This window comes from Macaca thibetana, chromosome 1 (assembly GCF_024542745.1).
Source record: "Macaca thibetana thibetana isolate TM-01 chromosome 1, ASM2454274v1, whole genome shotgun sequence".
In the NCBI taxonomy this organism is placed as follows: domain Eukaryota; kingdom Metazoa; phylum Chordata; class Mammalia; order Primates; family Cercopithecidae; genus Macaca; species Macaca thibetana.
The window spans coordinates 16578866-16600599 of record NC_065578.1 but is presented as its reverse complement, the minus strand read 5'-3'; the positions used below and the strand labels follow the sequence as shown (position 1 = coordinate 16600599).

General features: G+C 55.3%; 2 protein-coding genes across 9 annotated transcripts in view; one reads left to right on the top strand and one right to left on the bottom strand.

The window, feature by feature from the left end:
* The window catches only part of SDHB (succinate dehydrogenase complex iron sulfur subunit B), a 689037-nt gene extending 671794 nt beyond the window's left edge, over positions 1-17243 (bottom strand). Inside the window, exon 1 of the mRNA XM_050792569.1 lies at positions 17234-17243. The gene's annotated coding sequence lies outside the window, so the exon portion shown is untranslated. The remainder of the gene's footprint in view (positions 1-17233) is intronic.
* Positions 1-21734, top strand: part of ARHGEF10L (Rho guanine nucleotide exchange factor 10 like) — a 179520-nt gene that overhangs the window by 149449 nt on the left and 8337 nt on the right. For all 8 annotated transcript variants that reach the window (XM_050790124.1, XM_050790114.1, XM_050790092.1 and 5 more), the window contains one exon: positions 19974-20148. In XM_050790124.1, the coding sequence (XP_050646081.1) occupies positions 19974-20148 (175 nt within the window). The remainder of the gene's footprint in view (positions 1-19973; positions 20149-21734) is intronic.

The window sequence follows — 21734 nt, the reverse complement described above, 5'->3', positions numbered from 1 at the left end:
GCTAATCTCATCCGGAGACACCCTCACAGACACACCCAGAGCCACGTTTAACCACATATCTGGGCTCCCGTGGCCCAGTCAAGTTGACACATAAAATTAACTATCTCTCAAGGAGTAAGATGATGCTTGGGAGCCATGGTACCCGGCCAGTGGCAGCCTGGGAGGTAACTGATCAGTGGCTCTTCCTGGGTGCTGGGAAGGGGAGGTGGAGTTACCCAGCCCAGCTCCTTAGACAGGAGGGACCTGCTGGCGGGGGAGATGTGAGTGGCAGGGCCCCAGGGCACAGAGCTGCCCCTGTGAGCTGGGCCTGTGGAGCTCCTCCCAGGCTCTCCGGCAGCTCAGGAGCACTTGAGACTTCAGGAGTGGGGAGGACTGGGGAGGCATCATTGAAGACAGCAACCCCCCTGCCTGTGTCCCGGCCACTTCCAACTCTGGGTAGCTGGCACCCTGTGCCCTTAGAGGTGTGCAGTTGGAGAGCAGGCTGCTTCAGACGGGACCCTAGCTGTGCCCCTGCCAAGCGACGCGACCTTGAATAAGACATGGAGCCTTCCTGGGCCTCAGTTATTTCATCTGTAAAATGGGATGGTAACAGTACCAGTGGGGAGTTAGCAGGAGGACAAACTGAGGACATTCAAGTGAAAGGGGGAGGGCTGGATGAACATTATTTGCTGTCATTGTAATAATTTACCCATCTTAAATCTGCACTGCTGTGTATGTCGTTGATTTGGAAAATCAAGCTGCTCCCGGGGTCAGTGTCGTCAGTGGGTGTGGGGCATGGAGCCCACCCTGCAGGTCTGCCATCCTCTCGCCTCACCGGAAGACAGCCTTCCTCCTGCCGACAGCTGTCCAGGAGCATGGGACAGATGGTGAAGGGAAGGACAGGGGCCCGGGTCAGGCCCTGCCTGGCTCTCACCTGTTTTTGCCCCTTGCCAGCCATAGTGCAGTCCACTCCCAGCCCACAGAGCTCAGCTCTGGCGTGACCATCCCTGGGGCCCCAGTGGCCACCAGGCTACAGCCTGAGGCTGTGATTATTTAAGATTAGTTCTGGGTCAGCTGCTCTAAAGAAGAGTCTTTAGACCCTTAGATCAATATGGCCTTTCACCTGCTTTGCATACCTCAGGGGGCATCAGGAGGGCTGCTGACTGGAGGGAGGCGAGATGGAGGAAGGGGTGGCCAGGGAGCCCCTGCAGCAGAGGCCAGCACGCGCCCCTGTCCACAACCGGGAAAATGGAAAAGTTTCTGTTCGCTGCGCAGCGCGGGCAGCTTGCCTTCAGTACATACAATCACTCGGCACAGTAACAAGGTGATCGCCATGCATATTTAATAAGGCCATGCTCCTGCTGCTTGGAATACAGGGGAAGCCGGCTCCACCTTGGCGCTGGAGATCTGGAAATGGCTCCGTCTGGTTGCTGCTAACGACTGCTTGACCTGCTCCTGGGCTGCCCAGCTCCACGCTCACCACAGTTGCCACTGCATGGCCAGCCAGGCCTGGGGGAGCCGCCTGAAGCCTGGGCTGCTGCTGCTCCCTCACTGGCTGTGGTCTCATACGTGTGCCTAGGGCTCGGCACCTGTGGGCTGTGCCTCGCGTGCGATGTCTGCAGCAGAACGCCTACCTTCAGAGGAAGGGCATTCCTTGCTGGCAGCCATGCGGCAGATTCTGCCCTAGGCTTGAGAAAACCGCCTATGGGGTTTGAGATTCTTGGAGCTGTTCAATGCTCCAAGCCAGGAGATTCAGGCATGTGTTTTGGCCGAGGGTGTGGCTGGCATGGCCCAGGACCAAATGTGAAAACACAGGGGCTTAATCTAGGACTGTGTTACCTCTAAGGGGCTTTTCTGATTCCTCCCACCCTCAGGAAGTAATCCAAACCAATGTATATTGAGCAATTCCTTTGGACCAGAAATAAGTTTTGCACTTTTCCTGTAGGATCTCATTTAATCCTCAAATCACGCTTTCAGATGAATACTATTATTCCCACTTTACAGATGAAACAGAGGCACAGAGAGGTTAAGTAACTTGCCCAAGGTCACACAGCTAGAAGAGGCAGGGTTGGGATTTGAACACAGGCATTCTGAACCCCTGTGCTTAACTCATCCACCTTGGTAGGCAGAAGGCTCAGTTTCCTTTGGACTGCCTGGGCCTCCAAAGCTTTCTGTCCATGTCAGATGTAACTCCCGGGAGCTCCTCTTGTTTCCATGAGCACGCCTTCCGGGCTGAGGACTGTGTTGTGTTCATCTTTGTTTCCACAGTGCCTGGATCACTGGCACCTAGCAGGGGCTCCCAATTCCAGGCCTTCTGTGTGAGGTGCTGGAGGCACAGAAATGAGCAAGGTGGGCTCAGCAGTCCAGGAGCTTGGAGTCCAGTGTGCAGAGACAGAGCTGGGACTGTCAGCTGCTGCCCAGTGTTGTGAGACCAGGGACAGGGAAAGCCCAGGGTAGGCGGGATCCCGGGGGAGGCGAGAGGGGTGCCAGACCCAGCCGGAGGCAGGACAGGAGCAGGAGACGGTTGTCTGGAGGTCAGGATCCCCGGGCTCAGCTATGCAGGTGAGTTGGTGTGTGACTATGAAGGAAGGGGGAAGTGATGTTCTGGCCAGAAGAAAGCACCGCGAGCAACGCCCAGGCCAGAGGCAGCCTTCGAGTGGCCAGATGGCCTCCAGGGGTAGGGCGCCTGAGCTGAGGACTGCCTCCCTGAGGCCCATGTGGCCTGGACTCCGCGCCTTGTCCAGCTGGTCCCTGCTGGGCCGCCTTGACCTGTTTCATGCCACCATCCCCTGCAGAGCTGGCACCCGCGGTCGGTCTGTGGGTTTTACGCTTGCCCACCAACTGCTTATTCAGCTCCTTGATCCCAGCAGAGGCAGAAGCGAGGCCTGGTAAATAATAATGTCGCTCACCGGGGCCCGTGTCAACACCGCGTCCTGTGCGTTCATGATCTAGATCACACCGCCTTCAAAGTCTAATCCAGTCGTCTGGAGTTCATTTTAACCGATCGCTGGAGGGGGAAGCCGGCTGTGGGATGATTGTTGCATCTTAATTTAAAAGAACTTATTGGGAACAGGCTGGTAGCAGGCCTGAGGCACACGGGGTGTGCTCTGCTGTGTGGAGGGCCGATGCCCTGCAAGGCTGCTCCCTGACAAGGTGTGGGCTGGGGTCTCTGCCACCCTGGCCTGTGGGAGGACAACAGTAGTGACAGGGTGGGGCATTGGGGACCCAGCTGGGCTGTGAATACACATTATGCTATTGGATCTCCTCAAGGCTGAGGAGTGACCCGCTGGGCCCATTTTATAGATGGGGGTGTGGACTAAAAGCCAGGCCCTTTTGCTTTCAGTCTGCAGCCATGCTGGCCCCTTCCCACCACCAGGCCAAGCTCCTTCCCACCACCAGGCCTTCACCTCTGTTGTTCCCTCTGCCTGGAGCACTGCTCCCCTCCTGTGGGGCTCCTCTGTAGCTTGGGTCTCGGCTTAACCGCCGCCTCATCAGTGAAGCCACCCTGACTGCTCCAGCTGAGTCATCCCTACCCCTTTATGGTCTCAGCACATCACCCGGCTTTATTGTCTTCAGAGTGTTGGTCACTTTCTGCAATTATCTCCTTGAATGCAGTTGTCCGTCTGCCCCACTGGGATGTAAGCACCATGGAAACGGCGCCTCACTGCCTTGTTAACCAGTGAGTCCCAGGGCCCGGCACGGTGCAGCCTCTCAGCCAGTTAGGGGTGAGTGTGCCGGCACCTTCCTCCTCCAAGGTGGAGCTGCCTCTGCAGGGCAGTCGCAGGGCCCTCACAGGACTCCAGGAAGGTGAGATTTGGGGGGTTAGGCATTCGTTCTGCGCTGGGGCAGTTAGGGAAGTGTCCTGGGAAGAACTGTGCCTTCAAGGAAGTAGGGCAGGGAGGCCCCTCCCAAGAGAGGGGAGGGAGGAATTCACAGAAGGGGCTTGTCCAGAGGGTCTGTGGCCAGTGGGGATAGTCCCTGCCTGGATGGCAGCCAGGGACAGATGGACAACTGTGTCACTTGAGGGTGAGAGCCCTGCCTGGACCTGCCCCCACGCCAGCCTTGCAGTGTTTCTATGGCAACCCCCTTCCCCCAAGCAGATTTTCAGCCTTCGTGGTGCAGTTCCAAGAAGCGCAGGCCTGGGTCCTGCCTGGAAAGTGCTGGAACTCGGGGCGAGTGGCATTTGGACCCCAGGCCCGGCTCCTGCCATGCATGGCTGTGGTGGGATTAACTGGGGTAGCCCCTCCCCCATTAGACCCAGGCTCCCCATCCTTGGAGAAGCCTGTCTGGACCATTTCACCTCCTACACACACCGCAGCTACGTGCTGACATCCTGGGGCCGGTTATGGGATTAACCAGACCGAAGCTGTGTAGGGTGGGACCGGGCCTGACTGGCTCCCATTGTTACCATCGTATCCCTGTGGCCCAAGGCCAGGTCTGACACAGAGCAGGTGCTCAGTAAAGGGTGGTTAAGGCCAGAAGGGCAGCCCTTAGGGAGATGGGCTCTGTCTGTGGTGTTTCCCCAAGTGCGGTGGGGGCATTGCGGAACAGCCGACCGGCTTGGTTTTAACCAGCTTCGGAGCATGAAGGTGCTTCGTGAAGTGCGTGCTGTCAGCAATCTGCTCTGCGTCTGACGCCTCCTGCTGGTACCTCTGCACTGGTCTCTCATACCGGCACTCATGCTTTTTGTCCTTAAGCATGACAGAGAAGAAACTTCTCTGGGCTCGTGGACACCAACAACCCTTGATTTCCCCTGCCCACCCCCCCACCCCCAGACGCCTTCCCCACCCTTAATTTTCATGTTTAGTGCCTAAACTTAGTTTGCATGTATTAGCTGTTGTAAATCTATCATACCAGTGTGACGTGGCATGAATAATGCATCACTGGGCTGTATTAGTTTTCTGTCTCCTATCTTATTTATGACACGAAACCGGTGGGAATTTGCAGAAGAGAAATCCAGGCGCAGGGCTTCTTGGGTAATGGTATGCAAATTGGCGTGAGGGTGAAAAGATGCACCAGGCCCTCCCGGCGCCCAGGAGCTGCCGAGGAGGAGCGCCCGGGGTCTGGGCCACCGCCAGTGCGTGCAGGGTCTTGTGTCCTATCACCGCGTGGAGTCAGCTCTGCTCGGCAGTTTGTCTTAATTTTTTTTGTTAATGTGTGTGTCATTGTGGTTGTCACCCTGTTATGTTTTTTAAATTAAAAGTTGGCAAGCAAAACTTGAGAAATGGATTTTCTAAAGATTGTGGAGACTTCCCAGGAGGCTCCGACAAGAACAAGTTCACAAGGAAGGCGAGCGTTTTCCAGCATCAGGAAGGCTTGAAGTTAGATGTTCAGGACTCTCTTTCAGGAAGTTTGTGACACATGGGAGGTAGGGGTGCGTTTGGGACCCCATAGGGCCTTCCTCCGTGGAGGGGTCAGAAATAAGTTGGTTGGTTGCAAAGTCGGGCCCAGAGGGGGTGAAGAGCATCTCAAGGCATGTCTTGTGGGGCAGTAGATGGCTGAGGGTCAGCCTCCAGGCCCCTCTCTCCTCACCTGGAGGAGCTCAGATCTTTCCTGTGTCTAGCACTTGGTTTCCCCCAACCAGAAGATTTAGGGGATGAAAAGATTTCGTGATTTTAAAAACAAGTTGGGAGCTGATGGCTCAGGGAACAGGCTTCACGAAACCTGACCTGGAGCAGGACGGAACCTGGAGGAGAAAGGGAGCCGGTACAGGGAAGGCGGACAAACAGACATCGTGGAGAGGACATATGGGACGGGAGGTGAGGAAGGGGTGCTGGCACAGCAGGGGCGGTCCTGTCCTTGTGAGTCACCCCCCAGTCTTAGCTGGCAGCAACCAGCCCCTGATCCTCGCCTCCCCTCCACTCCGCGTGTCTCTTCCACATCCGCCTCCCCTCTGAGCCCATCAGCAGGGAGAGGGGGAGGGTAGATGTCCAAGGGGCAACTGCCCAGTCCTTCTGGAACTTGGCAAGGAACAAATAGAGCCATGGACATGGGTCTGTTGAATGTCAGCCACTAGGCTGAGGGCTTAACGCAGTGGAGGCCAGGCCCTGGGCGTAATTAAGGAGGCTCCCTCCCTGGGTGGTTGGGAAGAATGAATGAGGTCACAAGTGCAGAGGGTGTAGGTTAGTGCCTAATGCACACTCAGGCAGAGTGGCCGCTAAGCAATGGTCCTCTGTGAGCCTGGCAGCCGGGCTGCAGGGAGGGTCCACAGGAGGCAACCTCTGCAGGAGGCATTCCCAGCTACCCCTGCATACCTTGTCTGAGTGGGCTTGGGTGATGGTCAGTGTGGGCTCAGGGGCTGGGTTGGCTGGCCTTTCCACTGATGACCTCAGTTTCCTTCCTGTAAAATGGGGAATAATTACAGAACCTGCCCCAGGACTAAGCAGCTTCCTGTACATGCAGATCCCAGGGCTGTGCCTGGTGGGAGGAAGCACCACATGTCAGTTGTTGCATCCTTGTGGTCACAGGACTTGCTCAGGGTGCCCGGGACCACACAGTGGTGGAGCCAGGTTCTCAGGGTGCCTCTGATTCCGAAGCCCCCACCTGGTCTGCTGTCCTCTGCCTCGTCGGCCCTGTATCCCCCTGGGTCTTGTGGGTGTGCTCTGCCCACACCTTCCTCCCTCCAGATGGCAAAATATCTGTGAGCAGGGCCAGGGTCTCATTCTTTCTGTATTGTCCTGAAGTGCAAGTGCAGGCATTGACTTGGCTTCTCTCTCTCCTTCACTTTCATTCTCCCCCAAATCTCCCTTTTTTCCCACTCCAGCTCTTCCCTTCTGCCTGACTCTGAGTCTTCCAGGGCTCCAGCTACTCTTGGCCCATAGTGTTCACACGACTAGTGGGCCCTGATGGGGGTTGCTGACCACAGGTGAAGACCGGGCTCTTGGCTCCTCCCAGGTACCTGGGGAGAGAAGGGAGCTTCATAGAGTGGGTGGTGACACCAGCCTAGTGACAGCACAGGTCCTGCAGAGCAGGTGTCCCAATGAGGAAGCCTCACCCACAGGAGAGGATGTGGGTCAGCCCCATACACGTGCCCAGCCATGGGGCAGACACACCTGCCACTGATCCGAGGAGCCCAGGAAGGAACCCAGGAGGGGAGTGACAGCGGGGCTGGTGGTGGGCCACGCTCCCTGGAGGGCATTCAGCGGGAGGGCCCCTGAGAAGTGTGAGCTGATGCCTGTGCATGCGTGTGAGAGGGAGGGAAATTGGTCAGTTATATTAATATAGTCACATGCTGCATAGTGACTTTCAGTCAACAACAGAGCACACATATTATGATGGTCCCTTACGATTACAATACTGTATTTTACTGTACCTTTTCTATGTTTAGATATGTTCAGATTCGCAAATACCATTGTGTTACAGTTGCCTGCAGTGTTCAGTACAGTCTTATGCTGTACGGGTGTGGGGCCTAGGAGCAACAGGCTGTACAGCATAACCTAGGTGTGCAGTAGGCTTTACCACCTAGATTTGTGTAAGCTCACTGTATGATCAGATGACAAAATTGCCTAATGGTGCCTTTCTCAGAATGGCATTATTCCTGTCATTAAGCAACACGTGTCTGTATCATATAAGTTCTTGACTGTGGCTTGAGTCTTTTGTGCAGTGTCCACTTGGGAGTTGGGGCTCTGATCAAGCCTGGAAATCCCAGCTGTCCCACTCCCCCTTCCCAGCCCTACCTGTTCTGGGCTGGTCCCAGCTTTGTCTTGGTCACATCACTTCTGACCTTTCATGCAGCCACCACTGCCCAGCAGTCTTGGATGGGGATTTACCTGTGGAAACTGAGAACCATCCTTCTCTGCAGTTCTCACAGCCTATGTGGGAAGCAGGGCAACCACCTTGGCTGAGCCATCTCTGCCTGTGGCCTCCCACCCCCCTGCGCTGTCATCAAGGGGAACCTAGAGTCTCAGCCTTAAGATGTTGGTGATGTCCCCTCTGGCTAAGCACAGGCAAATGGGTGCTGAGCAGATACTGTGCAGATATGGGTGCAGGTGTGGGTGCAGGTTGTGTGTAGGTGTGGGTGCAGGTGTGGGTGCAGGTGTGGGTGCAGGTTGTGTGTAGGTGTGGGTGCAGGTGTGGGTGCAGGTGTGGGTGCAGGTTTGTGTGCAGGTGTAGGTGTGGGCATGGGTGCAGGCGTGGATGCAGGTGTGGATGCAGGTATGGGTGCAGGTGTGGGTGCAGGTGTGGGTGCAGGTGTGGGTGCAGTTGTGGATACAGGTGTGTGTTCAGGTGTAGGTGCAGGCGTGGGTGCAGGCGTGGGTGCAGGTTTGTGTGCAGGTGTAGATGCGGGCATGGGTGCAGGCGTGGATGCAGGTGTGGATGCAGGTATGGGTACAGGTATGGGTGCAGGTGTGGGTGCAGGTGTGGGTGCAGGCGTGGGTGCAGGTGTGGGTGTAGGCGTGGGTGCAGGTGCGAGTACAGGTTTGGGTGCAGGTGTAGGTGCGGGCATGGCTGCAGGTGTGGGTGCAGGTGTCGATGCAGGTGTGGGTGCAGGTGTGGGTACAGGTTTGTGTGCAGGTGTAGGTGCAGCTGTGGGTGCAGGTATGGGTGCAGGTGTGGGTGCAGGTGTGGGTACAGGTTTGTGTGCAGCTGTGGATGCAGGTATGGGTGCAGCTGTGGATGCAGGTATGGGTGTAGGTGTGGGTGCAGCTGTGGATGCAGGTATGGGTGCAGGTATGGGTGCAGGTGTGGGTGCAGGTGTGGGTACAGGTTTGTGTGCAGGTGGATGCAGGTATGGGTGCAGGTGGGTGCAGGTGTGGGTGCAGGTGTGGGTGCAGGTGTGCAGGTATGGGTGCAGGTTTGTGTGCAGGTGTGGGTGCAGGGTGGGTGCAGGCGTGGGTGTGCAGGTGTAGGATGCAGGTATGGGTGCAGGTGTGGGTGCAGGTGTGGATGCAGGTGTGGGTGCAGGTTTGTGTGCAGGTGTAGGTGCGGGCATGGGTGCAGGCGTGGGTACAGGTGTGGATGCAGGTATGGGTGCAGGTGTGGGTGTAGGCATGGGTACAGGTTTGTGTGCAGGTGTAGGTGCAGGCATGGGTGCAGGCTTGGGTGCAGGTGTGGATGCAGATATAGGTGCAGGTGTGGGTGCCGGTGTGGGTACAGGTTTGGGTGCAGGTGTAGGTGCAGGCATGGGTGCAGGTATGGGTGCAGGTGTGGGTACAGGTTTGTGTGCAGGTGTAGGTGCAGGCATGGGTGCAGGTATGGGTGCAGGTGTGGGTGCAGGTGTGGGTACAGGTTTGTGTGCAGGTGTAGGTGCAGGCATGGGTGCAGGTGTAGGGTGGTGGAGGGCCAGGTGAGGTGTCTGGATTCCACCATTCAATATCATGCAGGCGAGGCCTGCAGGCTCCATGTGGCTCCCTTATGCAGAGCTCAGCACAGAGCAGGGCAGCCACAGCCAGTGCCTGGAGACACTTTCTGGGCCTCATGCTGAGGCTTGACTGCTGGGGGATCTTTCTAGAACAAAGCTCCTATCACATCTGAACCTGAATCAGAACCATCCAGGCTGCCTGTGGCCCAAAGTCAAGGCCCCCCAGGCTGCACTTGGTCACTATCCCTTGGGATCCCCTTCTCCAGCCACTGGACAGGTCCCAGTCCCCCAAAGGCTCTGCCTGGGCACTCCATTCCTCCGGGCCTTTGCCCCCACTGCTCTCTCTGCTGGGATCCTCAGGCTGTCTTCTGATTGGGCAGAATCTTAGTGGTGACTGACTTCCTGCCCCTTTCTCCAAGGAGCCCAACTACCTCCACTAGTTCTCCTCTGGGACCCTTAGTCCTCACTCCCTCCTCAATCGCCTGGGGCCTGGAACAGGACTCTGAGCATCTCCCTGGCCATGCTGTGTCCTCAGGGCCTGGCAGGCACGAACGCTCCATGAGGTTTGCTGAGTGAGCGAGCAGGACCAAGGAAAGGAGGTGGGCAGGGGTGGTCGCGTGCCTGTAATCAGCAGGGTGTAGGAAATCCCTTTACATTAGGCGAGGAGCTGATAGTGACCAAACCCCTACTGTGTGCTGGGGGCTCAGCCAGGGACCTGATTTTGCCTTCAGTGCTTCGCTTTCTAGATGTTAAATGTATCCAGAGAAACAACCCTGACTGCGCCTGCTCACCGGCACCCTCTTGCACGCACAGGCGTTCTTTCCTCTGCCTTACCTCTGTCCGTCTGTCTCTCTTTCAGCACTCACTCGTCTCTTCCTCCCTGGTGGTCTGGTTTGTGTGCTTACGCTCTGCTGATCTCAGCTTCTATCTCTGTATCGGTGTCTCCTTCGGTCGGTGCCGCCCCCGCTCTTCCAGGCCCTCTGGCCCAGGGTTGGCACTGGCTGGAGCTTCAGTCCCTGTGCTTGGCACTGGGTCCCAGCAGCAGCCCCTGCCCTCATGGACCTGCCTATCTGATATGGGTGTGGTAGGGGAGGGGCATGGGGGGAGAGACCACCACCACCCACTTAATGCGGTTTGAGACTCATGGGTCCCAGAGGCTGCTTTGAACTCTCCATTAGCAGCAACTCGAGTCATCTCACCGCAGCCCTGTGCAGTAGGTACTATTAATATTATCACACCCACTTTAAAATGGAAGAAACCAAGGCAGGAAGTGGCAGGGTCGGGACCTGAACCCTGCAGGTCTGCCCCCGAGCCTGTGGGTTTACTGCTTCTTGCAAACAGCAAACATAACAAGACAATCCCAGGCCACAGTGAATGCCATGCAGACCCAGGCTGGTGCCGTCACTGCCTGCACTGGTCACTCCCCTGCCTGGCCTCCCTGTCCTCTCTGACTAGAGGCTCGGTGGTCCCTCCTTTCTCATGGGGGCTGCAGGTGAGCTGAGCTGAGCTTAGCTGAGGGTAGCCCAGCACATGTAGGAGCCAGAAGATGCCTGACCCCTCTCTATGGCTCAGTCTTCACCAGGTCCCCAGTGTGGGGGGCAGGCGCAGGTACTAGCTCAGCCCTGGCACATGCTTGTAAAGGGCAAGGTTGGAGCAGCTGCTGAGGGTAAAACTCACAGCAAAGGTGGTTGCTGGCCCCAGGTGGCCCAGATGGCCCAGGTAGCTGGCTGCCCAGGCCTCCGTCCTAAAGTATCGATGCTGGAGAAGAAACGCTAGTCTGGCTGCCATAATTGAAGAAAACAAAAGAAATTAAACAGGACTAATGAGGAGAATATCAATAGCCCATACTTCAAGATGCTTTTTCTATTCCACTTCTTCCAGAATAGCCAGGTGCACTGATGGATTTCAGGTTTTGTGGGGTTTTTTTTGGTGGTGGTGGTTGTTGTTTTGTTTTTATTTTGTTTTTTTTTTGAGACAGAGTTTTGTTCTTGTTGCCCAGGTTGGAGTGCAATGGCGTGATCTCGGCTCACTGCTACCTCCACCTCCCAGGTTCAAGCGATTCTCCTGCCTCAGCCTCCCAAGTAGCTGCGATTACAGGCATGTGCCACCACACCTGGCTAATTTTGTATTTTTAGTAGAGATGAGGTTGTACCATGTTGGCCAGGCTGGTTTTGAACTCCTGACCTCAGGTGATCTTCCCGCCTCGGCCTCCCGAAGTGCTGGGATTACAGGCATGAGCCACTGAACCTGGCCGGATTTTAGTTTAGTTTTGTTTTTAAAGGCAAAATTTTGGCACAGCCAGGTCAGAACAGCATTCTCTGCAGTGGTGCTTTCTGTATGCCTTGGTCTGGGTTGTTGGGTTGACCCCAACATCTGCGTCCACTTTCTTGTGTGCTTAGTAACAAGTAGGCCTTACTTGTTATTGTTAACTTTTTTGGAATTGTTAACTTTTTTGGAGGTAGGCAAGGGTGGTTTATAGACCTCTCTGAAATGCTGGTAAAAATAGTTAACCATCTTTCTAGAAAGACACACCAAAAATACCAAATTTTGTACAATCAATTCCAAAATGGATTATTGAAGGAAATTTGGGATCTGGGCACAAGTCTTGGAGCTGGCAGGGACGTCCATCCCTCCATCCCTCGCAGGCTCCCATGATGGCCCTGGGCTAGGAGAGTCCAGCATCCAGTGAAGTCTCTGCTCCACAGGATGACCTCACCCCCACCTTCCAGATGAATGAATGGAGACCCGGAGACCTTAACCAGTTTGCTGGGAAGAGGTGGACCGGTCGTTGCACCCGGAGCCTCCCTGAGAAACACATCAGGCAGGGCAGATCTGCTCCTGGTGCACAACCTCTTGGCCTCAACCAGGTCAGGGCTCTGAGGGCAGGAGTGTTGGGGAATCAGACAGAGCCGACAGAGGGATCCATCCATGGCTTGCAGGCCGAGTATTGTCACTGGAGTCCCGTGAGGGTGACCAAGTGTCTTGGTTTGCCCAGGATTGAGGAATTTCCTGGGGTTTGGGGCTTCCGGTGCCACAGCCTGGACAGTCCTGGGCAAACCGGGTCGGACTGGTCACCCTAGGTTTGAATTTGGCTTTCCTCCCATTTCCTAAGCAGTGCGACTTTGCAGACATCATTTAGCCTCTCAGTTTGTTTCCTCAGCTGTAAAGTGTTGATGAGAATGAGATAAAGACCAGGAAGGGAGTTGTGATCATTGCCTGTAGAAGGCGGCTCTCCGTGTGCCCAGTGCAGCCGTGCAGAGCGGACGTGACCCTGGGTCTGAATTCCCAGCCCTGCCCCTTGTTGGCGGGGTGGCCCTGCACAGGTCATTTCTTGTGCCCTAGCTGTGGGGTGAGGATGGAATGGTGACGCCCACCTCCCAGGTGGCTGTGGGGATTAAAGGGAGGCAGAGTTGGTGAGGTGCTGGCAGGTGATCGTGGGTGATCTCTGGGCCCACGACTGTGTCTCCCAGGGCCAGCTCAGTGGTGACCAGGCTGGGAGTGGGTGGCACAGCCCCTTCATGCTCACACTCAGCTCTGGTGCTTAGCAGTGAGAGTCCCCCGTAAGACCCTCGGAGGAGAGCATGTGAGCTTGGAGCAAGGTGCACGCCCCTGCCCCGCCCCTGCCCCTGCCCTGCCCCTGCCCCGCCCCTGCCCCTGCCCTGCTCCTGCCCCGCCCTGCCCCTGCCCATCTGGGCCACCTGGGGTTGGTTTGCTCTCTTTTCATAGAGTCTCTGTGAGGTGAGACACTGTGTGCACAGTGCCCAGTCAGGCACTGGAAAGTCCTGACACACGGTGGGTAACTGGAAAGTAGAAGCCCCGCCAGCCTCCTGCCATTTCCTCAGGAGCTCGCAGCTCCTGAGAGCCCCTGAACCCAGCGAGCCTTCCGGCCCCTTGGCGACATCTCAGCTCTAATGACTTTGAGTGCTGAGCTGCTCACCCTGGGAATTTATGGAAACCATGCACGGAAGCGTCACCTGGAGGCACATAAATATTGTAGGACTGGAGGTGGGGCTGTGTCAGCACTATTGGGAGCAGTATCACTCACCTGAAACTGACTGTGTGGGCGCCTGCAGCGGGTGGATGGGAGGCTGCAGGGAGGGGCGCCGTGGGTGGGGGCGGGACCCACGGGTTCGTCTCAGCTCACCTGGGTTCATTCCAGGTCATAGTGTGCCAATGCTCTCCCTGGAGTCCTCAGCGTGCCCAAGAGGCATGTTCTCTTTCTGTCCCCGTGTACGGATGACAGGAGACTGAGTCACTTGGGTAGTGGGGATCTGGGAGCCGGAGGAGGCAGACCCAACCCCTCCCCTCTGCCTGCCAGCATTTTCTGTTTTTTAATTACTTTGACTTTTCTCCCATACCTTTTTTTTTTTTTTTGGAGATGGAGTTTCACTCTGTCGTCACTCAGGCCGGACTGCAGTGGCGTGATCTCGGCTCACTGCAATTTCTGCCTCCCGGGTTCAGGCGATTCTCCCGCCTCAGCCTCCCAAGTAGCTGGGATTACAAGTGCCCACCACCACGCCCAGAGAAGTTTTATAATTTTAGTGGAGACATGTTGGCCAGGCTAGTCTTGAACTGCTGACCTCAAGTGATCCACCCACCTCAGCCTCCCAAAGTACTGGGATTACAAACGTGAGCCACTACGCCCAGTCCCCCATAACTTTTTACTTTGAAAAATTTCAAACTGCAGGGAAGGGGAGAGAATAATACATTACACAGATATTCTTTACCCAGTTAACTGTTAACATGTTGCTACAATCTTCCCCCATAACGCACAGAGACATACACTCACTTTTAAAAATGCCAGTTGCAGACATCATTACCCTTTACCCCTAAATACTTCTTGTCTCTCCCACATAACTGCATGGCATATCACACCCAGGAATTTAGGTCAATGCAGTGATGCTATCTAAATACTGTCCAGGTGCAGATTTTCCCAGTTGTCCCCAAAATATCTTTCAGAGCTACTCCCCCAAATGCCATCCAGGATCCAGCCTGAAATCACATGCAGCCTTTGGTGTTCTTGTCTCTTAAGTCTCCTTTTAATCTAGAATAATCCCTTTGCTTTTTTGTTTTCTTCATGATATTGACTTTGTTGAGAAGTCCAAGCCAGCGTCTCATAGAGGTTCCACAGTCTGGAATTGCCTGGTTATTTCCTTCCGATGAGGTGCCAGCATTTGGCCAGGTGCTGCGGGGCCAGGGGTCAGGGGAGCCCTGCACCTCCCACAATAGTCCTCGGGGAGGAAGAAGAGCAGCTGGCCCTGTCCTGATCACTTGGTTAGGGTAGTGTCGGCCGGATCTCTCAGTCTAAAGATGCTGGTTTCCCTTTGTGATTACTCAGTCACCTTTGGGTGATTCTTGGAGACTGTGTGAATATCCTGTTCCTCCACAAACTTTCCCCCTGGGGCTTTGTCATCTACGGGTCATCCTTGGTGATTGCCAATTCACCATTGTCTAATTCTGCCATGCCTTCGGCATTGACTAGTTGTCACTAGTTACAGAGATTTCCCTGACCCCACTCCACACTCTGCCCTTACTATCACTACAAATTCCTAGATTAAAAAAAAAAAAAATCCAGCATGCTCTAATCAGGACCATCATTATTATTTTTGATGTCACATTGTCTCGAATTTGGCCCATGGGGACCCCTTCGTGCTGGCTCCTAGGTCCTTTGGACACATCCCCATCATTCTTTGAGCCCTTCCTTGCTTTTCAGCTGTGAGAAGTTCTAGGCATTTCTCCAGGGTGCCCTGGCTAGAGTGATTGCCTTCAGGCTCTTTCAGTGGACAAGGCCAGGGAAGAAAGCTCAAGTTAGAGTTTGTTTTGGTATCTCTAATTTAGATTTGAGATCCTAGAGTCTACCCTCATCTCTGCCATCCCACACCGGACTCCCTTCTATCTATACAAACCCTGGTTCCCAATAACATCAGTGCATCTCAGTCCCACTGCATAGGCTCAGAATCACTGTGCCTGCCCCACCACCTCCAAGCCTGCCAAGGAAGTTCAGGTTTCCCTTGCAGATCATTTTGTCCTCCAGCAGGGACCAGGGGTGTACAGTTGGAATGCTGTGATCTTGAGCTACTTCAGTGGATTCTTTTCTACGTGGGTGTGACTGTGTTCCAATAAAGCTTCATTTACCAAAACTGGTGCAGGCTGGTTGTAGCCTGAGGGGCATTGTTTGCAGACGGCTGCTCTAGTATATAATCCTAACAGCACGGTTTCTGGTGCAGGGTGAGCACTCACCCAGCAAATAGCTGTGCCTGATCATGGAGGCTGAGGGGGCAGGAAGCACTGGGCATTCCTGGTAGTGGGTGGGTAGGTGGCCTTTTTCAGGGATAAAGGGGATAGAGGCCTCTTAGAGAGTAGGACAGCCCCTCACCCCACCAACCCCACACGCCTGGACCTCCCAGACCAGCCAAGGATGAGGGACAGGTCTGGAGGTGCGTGGCCTGGGATTGGTGGGCTGGGTGAGCAGAGTTTCACCCTTTCCTGGCTGGGAGGAGAGCAGAGTTTGATGAGCTGACAGCCTCCCCTGGCAATGAATTCTGAGCTCTCTCAGGGTACGTGGATACCTTGTATTTGGAAAATGAAATGAACTGCATGGCCTGCCAGCAGCGAGATCAGTGGGCAGTGAGGGCTTCCCCCATGCTCTCACCCAGGTGATCACTGCCCCCTGCTCTCACCCGGGTGCCAGGCTTAGTCCCTCAGCCCCCTCTGGGACCCGTGATGCTGGCACGTCTCTCTGGCTCCACCTACTCCCTGCCCTGTGGGCCCAGGAGGCTCAGGCAGGACTCCAGGCTCCTGGCATGAGGAGGGGACCCAGGAGCCCAGAGGTAACCGAGACATGCCGGTCTGGGGCTGGGGCTGGAGATGCTGTGCCGTTCTTCTTATTCATTCCTGCCCTTTCCCCCGCCCGCCTCCCCCCTCTGGGCTCGGCAGGTTTGCACAAGCCTTCTGCAAAGCCCTCTGGGCCTGGAGACAGACTTGTTATGCCACTGGAGAAATGAGCCTGGATTTCCACCACCGACTTCTCTTTTAATTAGATTCTGACAGCAGCACACAGGGTTGGCTGGCTGCAGATTCAGGTGCAGCTTTCCTTGGTCCCAGGCCTCTGGGTTTCAGTGCGCTTGGCTTTTTCGGAGGCAGGAAGTACTTCTGACCTTTCTTCGGGAGTCGAGAGGGAGGCTGGCTGCATGCGCGTGAGCGTGCAGATACCTCTCCCAGTGTGTGCAGGTTTGTGCATCCATGAGCAAGGAGGTGCGTGCTGTGTTTTGGAAAAGCCTGCAGACAAGCATGTTGGGTCTCACTGACTGTCCTGCTGCCCCCTCCATTCGCCCTGCTGCTCGCTGACAGGTGCTGACAGAGTCCCCTTAGCCTCACTGTCCTCATCTGTGATTGGGGCTGATGCTGCCTCAGCTGGCTTTTCCCAGCAAGGCTTCGTGGGAGGTTTCCTTCCTCCTGGATTCCTCCTACAGGCTGGTTCTGCAAAACAAAGCTATTCTGCATATTTCCTTGAAGGAGCACACATCTCAGGATGAGAGAACTGAAAGCCAGGACTGCCTGGGTTGTGGGCAGCAGATATGGGCGGAAGGCCAGAGAGATGGGGACATGGTCTCTCCCCCATACGGCATGGACTACTGAACCTGACTTTGTGCAGGCTGTGAGGAGGCGTGGCCTCCTCCCCAAAATCAGAGGCTCTGAGCCTCCTGCACCTGTTCCTTCTCTGAGGGCAGGGAGTGGGTGGCTAAGAAAAGGGGAAGAGACCCCCGATACCTCCGGAGCCCTTAGCCTGAGTCCCCAGTCTGAGAGAGGAGACAGTTCGCTTCCTCTGAGCATACCCAGCTTGATACAAGATTCTGTCATTTCTCCTGGGGTCCCCACCCAGTGGAGACACTGCGCCTCTGCCTTTGGTGAACTTTCGGTCTGAGGAAACTACCGCGTCTGCTCTGGGGGCGTCCCCCTGGCCAGGGGTGGGCTGTGCAGTAGAACCACCCCTCTCCAAGAGCAGCCTGACCCTGGGGAGAGGAACCACACTGCTGTCTCTTCTCCCCTCCCCTCTCCTCTTCTGGGGAGCCTGGCCTTTCCTGCTCCCCCTGCCACCCTTGCTACTCGCAGCTCAGCCATCAGGGACTGGCTCAGAAAAAGCAATTTCCTTGGACAGCTCACAGTCTTGCCCTCCTGGTCCCCACACTCCGATCAGGAATGAGCCCAGAGCTCATTGGCTCAGCTCCCCATGGAGACCCCTGCCCCTCACAAGCTTCCTTAACTCAGTGGGAAACCGCTTAGTAATTTGAGCTGGGAAGGAGCTGGGGCCATCCTCCAGGGCAAAAGAGGCTGAGTCCTGTTCCTCCCGCTCCACTTGCTAAGCCCACGCGAGGTCTTCGGGGGCTGAACCAAGAAGCCAGCCTTCCCCACACTGTTGTCAGACTGAATTTCTTTAAAAGTAAAACTGACCCTGTTACTTACCAGCTCAACCCCCTGCAGTGGGCAAATAAAATCTAAACTTTTCCCCATGGACTCCAAGGTAGCCTGGTGCAATCTGGCCCTACCTGCCCTGGCCAGTCCCATTGCTGTGCTCCCCACCATGGGTCCTTCTACTTCTCATTCCTGCCCCCAGGCCTTTGCACTGCTGTGCCCTTTGCCTAGAATGCTCTTCCCCCTCCTCCCAATCATCACAAGGATGTTTCCTCCACATCATTCAGGTATCTCACTAAATGTCACCTCCTAGCGAGACCCTCCCTGACCCCAGTCAATGGCTCTCAGTATTTTTTCTGTGCAGTGCTTCTCACTATCTGATGTAATCTTTCTTTGTGTTAATTGCCTCCTGTCCTGGGAACGTTTGCCCCACAAGAGTGGGTCTTGCAGTCATCACGACATTTCCAGCACCTAGACCCATACCAGGCACATAGTAGGGACTCAGAACATCTGCTGAATAAATGAGACCTTACTAGGCACCGGGCTCTCCTCACCCAGGTCCCCGTAATCCTCATAGCAGCCTGCACTTACAATTGAAGACACTGAGGCCTGGCCTGTGAAGCTGCCAAGGAAGTCAGATTTAATAGCAGGTTAGATCCCAAATAAATGCCCCATCCAGGATCCTCCGGCAGTCTTGGGCTTCCACCCAGGACAAATTCTTTACGGAAAAAGGAGAAAAGCTAGAAAACTGGAAAAGAGGAAACGTACCCCATCCTGCTCCTGGGGTAATCCTCAGGGTGCAGCTCTCCCTCCCCTGCCCCTCTTCTTCCCCCAGCTTTGGGTGTGGGTTTTTTTTTTTTTAATTTCATTTTCTGTAGCATTCACATTTTCTGTGTCCATCATGCAGTGTCTGTAAGCATGAGTTTAAATGCAGGGAGGACAGTACAGAGCTGGATACACAGTTACCTGGCTGTCCCCAAGGCTTGGGCATTTAGGTTGTTTCTAGTCTGGTGTGCCTGAGTTAGTGACATCTGAGTGTTGTAGACGGAATTGAAATGTCCATCCGTTCATTTTTTGACCAAATTTTACTGTGCTGGGCCCTGTGTCAAGCAGGGGACAGACACTAAAGGGCATGAGGCTCAGGCTCTGTCCTTGGAGTCCACAGTCTTATGTGGGAAGTGGCCAAGTACAGCCACAGAATGGTGTAGGTATTCCAGGCTAGACAGCAGAGCACACCATTCAGAAGGAAGTGGCTGGTCCTTGGGCGGGGTGGGGTCTGTCTCCTGGACTGAGGACGCCACCCTGAAGTGGAGTCTTCAGATGTTGAAGGAGGACAGTTGGGGAGGGAGGTTACGTGCTGTGCTCAAGTCATGGTGAGGGCAGAGGTACAGCTGTGGTGCGTCCTGAGCATTGGCTGGCCTGACACGTAGGGAGCCCACAAGGAAGGCGGGAGTGGAGGCAGCACTGGGGCCCTGAATGCTGAGCTAAGGAACTTGGGCTTTTCCTGCAGTGGAGGGGAAGCCTGATCATTCGTATCTTCTTTTTTTAAAAAGTTTTTGTTTGTTTTAAGATCAAAATTGTACTTGCAAGAAAACAAAACAAAACAAAAAGCATGGAGTGGTTTATCCTGAAAGGCTTGTCCCCCATCCCTATCTCAGTCCTGCTTTTTGGAAGAGAATGCTTTTCACCTGTTCTGTTTTTAATCCACCTGGCACTTTCCTCAGGACCCAAACTTGTTCACTCTGCTGCTTCCTGATGTACCAATTTTGGGACATTACCTGTTGTCTCCTCGCTGTGAAAGATGAGGATTTGGCCCATATTACCCCCATTCCTTACCCAGTCATTCTGTCGGTTGCCTTTGTCACTTTAAATCATTTACGTAAACCACAACTTCTTCTTTCATGATTTTTGGCTCCATCTTCCCCTTCAGTAAGGTAAAGCTCTGAGGGGTCACTGGACCGTGCCTGGTCCTATTGGCTTGTGAGTGAGCATGTGCGTGTCTTTCCTGCTCCTCACTCGGTGATATCATGTTGGTAGTTTGCAACTGGCCACGTTAGAATGTTTACACCATGGAAATTGGCAAACCCTGCAAAGCAGGATTCCCTGACAGTTGTTAAACTTTGGCCAACACAGCACAGCTGGGCTTCTAAGGTTCCTTTCCAGCCCTGAGTAGCTTGTGCTTTTGAAGAATGTGAGAATGGCTGGCCCAGGGATGGGGCCTTGTAGGGAGGCTCAGCTGGCAGGCCCAGCCAGCACCGACACCCCTCCCTCTGTGCCACAGCAAAGCTTCGAGGCGCACCAGGACGAGGCAGTGAGCGTGACACACATGGTGAAGGCAGGCAGCGGCGTCTGGATGGCCTTCTCCTCTGGCACCTCCATCCGCCTCTTCCACACCGAGACCCTGGAGCATCTGCAAGAGATCAACATTGCCACCAGGACCACCTTCCTCCTGCCAGGTGAGGCTGCTGCGGGAAGGGCGGGAGGTGACAGTCACAGAGCACCTTCCACGGCCAGGTAGCGGTGTGACCTGGGCAGCCTATCCCATTTTCCCTCGTCAGTCCTGAACACTGGGGCTTTAAGGCAGGGCACTCCCCAGGAAGTGGTGGGGTTGGGCTTCACACCTAGGACTGTCATCTCAAAGCCCCTGCCTGTCACTGTGTCCAGCTATCACATCACAGCACCCTGGGGCGCTCAGGAAGTGGCCCCCAGTTGTGGGCCCTCCAAAGTCAGGCAGCTGCTAAGGAAAGGCCAAACTGGGCAGGAAGCCAGGTCTTTCTGTTCTGCCCCACTCCCCAGGTTGACCAAACACCCAATTCTGCCTCAAATCCCCTGCAGGATGAGGTGATGGGAAAGTGAGAAAGCCAACGGATGGTCTCTGTCCTTGGAGGTTGTTCTAAGAAAGGCAAATGTCCCTCTTGGCCTTCTGGTCTGTGGGTTTGGATGGCATCTGCTATGGCTGGGGCCCCTCCTGCATAGCCGTGCGTAGATGAAGTGGGAATGGCAGCAAACGATTAAGGCTGGAGCTCACCTAATGCCCCCAAGGCCTCCATGGAGTTGGCTCTCAGCCCTTCCTTACCACCTGCTGCCCAAGATGCAGGCGCCATGCCCATTCTCACCCCAGCTGGCTTCAGAGCAGCCTATGGGGCCAGCAGGCATCAGTTAACCTTGCTTCCCTCCTTGGCCCAGCTTCCCCCAGAGAGACTGACCTGAGGCCAGTGTGGGAGGGTGCAGTGGCTCTGTCTTGTCCCAGTGCCCCAGGCAGTGCTGGGTTCAGCAGCTGGGAGAGCCAAAGGGCCCTCGGGCCAGGGAAACACAGCTCGTTTGGCAGGCAGGGGCCTGGAGCTGATTGTCACAGGACCTGGCAGATGGGCCATGGCAGAGGCTGGGAGCAGCCGTATGCCCAGCAGGGTTGAGTGTTCTGTCTTCTGGTGCCATACCAAGGGCAGTCACGTTAGCCAGCACTGCAGGAGCCTTGGGGATCTCTACCTACCCCAGGCGCCTGGTCCCTAACTCCCTCCTGAGGGCCTAGAAATCAGCCTGGTTTCTGCTTCCTCTTAGCCGGTCATGATGGTCCTTGAGTCTGAACTGGTCACACGGGGATAGTGGTTACTAACAACACAGTCCATGGCAGTCACAACGGTGTAATAACTGCCACCCTGCCCAGGCCCGAGGTGGTGAGGCCGCAGGTGCTTAGGTACAGGATCTCACGTCACCCTAACCCCGCGAGCTGGGGATCGTCCCCACGTTCCAGATGCAGACACTGAGATTGGTTCAGCAGGCCAGGCGTCTTGCCCACGGTCATGCAGTGGACCAGAGGCAGGACCACAAGTCACATCAGGCTGGACTCAGTCCAGCATCCTACTGTGTGTAATGGGGAAAGAGAGTTGGCTTGAGGCCTGGCTTGGCCAACGCGTAGTATCAGACAAGTCCCTTCATCTCCCGGAGCCCCTCATCCCTCTGTAAGATGGGATGTAGTTCCCAGCTCAGGGACTGTTATGAGGATAAATGCTGCCCAGACTGGGAAGGTGGTGTCCTGGGCCGA